Below are 5,000 nucleotides of genomic sequence, written 5' to 3'. Positions count from 1 at the left end.
AAAAAAGGTCAGAATTAATTCTTACTTGCAGCTGAAATTTAATTTGACAATAAAATGAATAAAACCAAAGGGGCACTCAGTAGAGAGAATGCCTTCCCTACGCTAAGCAGCCTTACTTTGTTCTCAACTCCACTGCTTACTTGTACTTCGATGTATTTTCTTCAAAATCTAATTGATTTGTCCTTGGGGCATACCCCACATGTCCATCATTGCAATTATTTCCGAAGTACTACTGCGTACTTGTATTTTGATGTACTTTATACAAAATGTTAGTCATCCTTGGGTCATACCCAATATAACGACCAATTTTGGTTAAAATCAGTACAATAGTTCTTTGTGTAAAGTTGCTCGAAAACAATCAAACTAATGAATAAACGACGACAGAGGTGAATACATAATACCCTTCTCAAAATCTTCGATTTAGACGAAGGTGAAAATCACGTTCTAACTCATACGTTAAAAAATACCTTTCGATATTATTTGGCAAGTCCACAACACCATTGTTCATAACAGAAGAAAGTCACAAACTTTGTTTAACATATAACAAAAAACCTTATCTCTGTAAATTTCTTAATCATTATTAACTTTTACACAATGAGCAGCCGTCAAAACGAACCACAAATGCATCAATCATTACTAACCTCTGTACACAATGAGCAGCCGTCAAAACGAACCACAAATGCATCAACCGTTACTAACCTCTGTACACATTGAGCAGCCGTCAAAACGAACCACAAATGCATCAACCGTTACTAACCTCTGTACACAATGAGCAGCCGTCAAAACGAACCACAAATGCATCAACCGTTACTAACCTCTGTACACAATGAGCAGCCGTCAAAACGAACCACAAATGCATCAACCGTTACTAACCTCTGTACACAATGAGCAGCCGTCAAAACGAACCACAAATGCATCAACCGTTACTAACCTCTGTACACAATGAGCAGCCGTCAAAACGAACCACAAATGCATCAACCGTTACTAATCTCTGTACACAATGAGCAGCCGTCAAAACGAACCACAAATGCATCAACCGTTACTAACCTCTGTACACAATGAGCAGCCGTCAAAACGAACCACAAATGCATCAACCGTTACTAACCTCTGTACACAATGAGCAGCCGTCAAAACGAACCACAAATGCATCAACCGTTACTAACCTCTGTACACAATGAGCAGCCGTCAAAACGAACCACAAATGCATCAACCGTTACTAACCTCTGTACACGATGAGCAGCCGTCAAAACGAACCACAAATGCATCAACCGTTACTAACCTCTGTCAAAATGAACCACAAATGTATCAATCGTTACTAACCTCTGTACACAATGAGCAGCCGTCAAAACGAACCACAAATGCATCAACCGTTACTAACCTCTGTACACAATGAGCAGCCGTCAAAACGAACCACAAATGCATCAACCGTTACTAACCTCTGTACACAATGAGCAGCCGTCAAAACGAACCACAAATGCATCAACCGTTACTAACCTCTGTACACAATGAACAGCCGTCAAAACGAACCACAAATGCATCAACCGTTACTAACCTCTGTCAAAATGAACCACAAATGTATCAATCGTTACTAACCTCTGTACACAATGAGCAGCCGTCAAAACGAACCACAAATGCATCAACCGTTACTAACCTCTGTCAAAATGAACCACAAATGTATCAATCGTTACTAACCTCTGTACACAATGAGCAGCCGTCAAAACGAACCACAAATGCATCAACCGTTACTAACCTCTGTACACAATGAGCAGCCGTCAAAACGAACCACAAATGCATCAACCGTTACTAACCTCTGTACACAATGAGCAGCCGTCAAAACGAACCACAAATGCATCAACCGTTACTAACCTCTGTCAAAATGAACCACAAATGTATCAATCGTTACTAACCTCTGTACACAATGAGCAGCCGTCAAAACGAACCACAAATGCATCAATCGTTACTAACCTCTGTACACAATGAGCAGCCGTCAAAACGAACCACAAATGCATCAATCGTTACTAACCTCTGTACACAATGAGCAGCCGTCAAAACGAACCACAAATGCATCAACCGTTACTAACCTCTGTACACAATGAGCAGCCGTCAAAACGAACCACAAATGCATCAACCGTTACTAACCTCTGTACACAATGAGCAGCCGTCAAAACGAACCACAAATGCATCAACCGTTACTAACCTCTGTACACATTGAGCAGCCGTCAAAACGAACCACAAATGCATCAACCGTTACTAACCTCTGTCAAAATGAACCACAAATGCATCAACCGTTACTAATCTCTGTACACAATGAGCAGCCGTCAAAACGAACCACAAATGCATCAATCGTTACTAACCTCTGTACACAATGAGCAGCCGTCAAAACGAACCACAAATGCATCAACCGTTACTAACCTCTGTCAAAATGAACCACAAATGCATCAATCGTTACTAACCTCTGTACACAATGAGCAGCCGTCAAAACGAACCACAAATGCATCAATCATTACTAACCTCTGTACACAATGAGCAGCCGTCAAAACGAACCACAAATGCATCAATCATTACTAACCTCTGTACACAATGAGCAGCCGTCAAAACGAACCACAAATGCATCAATCATTACTAACCTCTGTACACAATGAGCAGCCGTCAAAACGAACCACAAATGCATCAACCGTTACTAACCTCTGTACACAATGAGCAGCCGTCAAAACGAACCACAAATGCATCAATCATTACTAACCTCTGTACACAATGAGCAGCTGTCAAAACGAATTGGTTGTGTATGATGGATCCCACACAGGTGTAGATGGTGCCATTACCTCTGACATCTGCTAAGTGAATTGGTACGATCCAAGGAAGCTCTCCAGGCAATGCATCGACGCCATTCTTTATCCTGACGAAGGGGGCTTTGGAATACCCGCAGTCCACGTCGGCCACTGAAAAGTAAATGTTGGGAAGTGACAATTGGGAATAAATTGTGTTTATGGGATTTAGTTATCATTTCATTAGAGCATTAGAGGGGTTTGCATAGTCGGCCACAGAAGGAGTTTGTATAATTTAATGTTTTAATTGCATTGGCCCTATCGGTTTTTAGTTTCTTAATTCGCGCACACACACACACACACACACACACACATATATATATATATATATATATATATATATATATATATATATATATATATATATATATATATATATATATATATATATATATTTACCAAAGCACTTCGCCAAATTTTCTGGGGGGTAGCCGACATAAAAAGATCAAGAAGGGACTAATATATATATATATATATATATATATATATATATATATATATATATATATATATATATATATATATATATATATATATATACATATATGTACACTGTATATATTCAACAAATTAAATAATTCTTATAATAATTCTAAACCTGTACGAAGTACAATATCACGTAAAATTTGAAAAATATGCATTCGAAACGTAAGATACGATTAAAGAGAAAAAAAAACTTACAGTTCAGTGCACAATATGACCACTTGACGAAAACGCAAAAGTAAACCAGAGATGAAAGGGACAAGTTGGTCATTTTAACCCTGATCATTTTCCTTGATTAAAAGGGTAACTACACTAAACTTGAGGCCTCGTCTTCCAGAAAAAAATAAAATTTAACAAATAATATTCAAAAAAAGGTTCGTCTTTTAGTTATTCTGCTCTCTCCCTTCCCAGCGTGCATGCAATAAGACTAGCCAAGCACTAACTGACTGGGAGTCATGCATGCACAGTGCTTTTAAGCCCTACATCGTGAAAGTAATCTGCCCTTGGAAACTTCACCTGAACGCACAGTGTCATGATGGTAAGGTTGAACCCCCAAGGTCTGTATTAGCGGACAGAAAATACAGTACTGTAACCCACGTGGATGAGCCAAACATTTGGAAAAATGTATGACCTTTCGTCACGCGATACATTTTTGTATTGTTTCATCAGATCTTCTCACATTGCCATGTACAGTTAGGTGTAATTGTAGGTTTTCATTTGGCTGTGATAATTACGAACGGTAAGCAAACCTTGCTCTATATTTTTTTTTACTTAGGTGGTTTTCTGTCATATATATATATATATATATATATATATATATATATATATATATATATATATATATATATATATATATACATACACATATATATATATATATCCATATATATATATATATATATATATATATATATATATATATATATATATATATATGGATATATATGTCTCTCTCTCTCTCTCTCTCTCTCTCTCTCTCTCTCTCTCTCTCTCTCTCTCTCTCTCTCTCTCTCTCTCTCTCTATATATATATATATATATATATATATATATATATATATATATATATATATATATATATATATATATATATATATATCAAGACCTATCTTCTGATTTTGAAGTATCTATATCAATATACATAGTAGATGGGTAAAAAGATTAAAAGAATGATCCTTTAAATGGAAGAATCCAGGGAAGCAAAAAAAGACGAAGGATTGGGGAGCTTAGAAAATTTGAGGATATAGACTGGCATAGATAGACCATAAATAGACGCGAGAGGAAGGGCATGTCTGAGGCCTTTGTCTTGTGTGGACTAGCAACGGATGATGGTGATATTTCGAAATTAGTAAAATATTAGAATGTTTTCATATAAACCTTCTTACACCAAAAAATTCTGCTTCACCCAAAAGGGTTTAACTAATGCACTGTAATTGTTCAGTGACCACTTTCCTCTTGGTAAGACTCTTTAGCTATGGTAAGCAGCTGTTCTAGGAGAAGGACACTCCAAAATCAAACCATTGTTCTTTTAGTCTTGGGTAGTTCCATAGCCTCTGTACCATGGTCTTCCACTGTCTTGGGTTAGAGTTCTCTTGCTTGAGGGTACACTCGGGCACACTATTCTATCTTATTTCTCTTTATCTTTTTTTAAAGTTTTTAGAGTTTATATAGGAAATATTTATTTTAATGTTAC

The 5,000-nt window shown here is 36.9% G+C and overlaps 2 protein-coding genes across 2 annotated transcripts in view; one reads left to right on the top strand and one right to left on the bottom strand.

Annotated features, from left to right (window-relative positions):
* The window catches only part of LOC137625873 (clotting factor B-like), a 13,079-nt gene extending 9,375 nt beyond the window's left edge, over positions 1 to 3,704 (bottom strand). Inside the window, exons 1-2 of the mRNA XM_068356806.1 lie at positions 3,507 to 3,704; positions 2,744 to 2,939 (exon numbers count right to left, since the gene is read on the bottom strand). Coding sequence (XP_068212907.1) covers positions 2,744 to 2,939; positions 3,507 to 3,594 — 284 coding nt within the window. The 5' untranslated portion in view covers positions 3,595 to 3,704. The remainder of the gene's footprint in view (positions 1 to 2,743; positions 2,940 to 3,506) is intronic.
* The window catches only part of Mpv17 (Mitochondrial inner membrane protein MPV17), a 509,363-nt gene that overhangs the window by 242,148 nt on the left and 262,215 nt on the right, over positions 1 to 5,000 (top strand). The gene's annotated exons all lie outside the window — the stretch shown is intronic.

The sequence above is a fragment of the Palaemon carinicauda genome, chromosome 33 (assembly GCF_036898095.1).
Source record: "Palaemon carinicauda isolate YSFRI2023 chromosome 33, ASM3689809v2, whole genome shotgun sequence".
Lineage (NCBI taxonomy): Eukaryota > Metazoa > Arthropoda > Malacostraca > Decapoda > Palaemonidae > Palaemon > Palaemon carinicauda.
The sequence above is the reverse complement of the archived record's forward strand: the minus strand, read 5'-3'. Positions and strand labels throughout refer to the sequence as shown.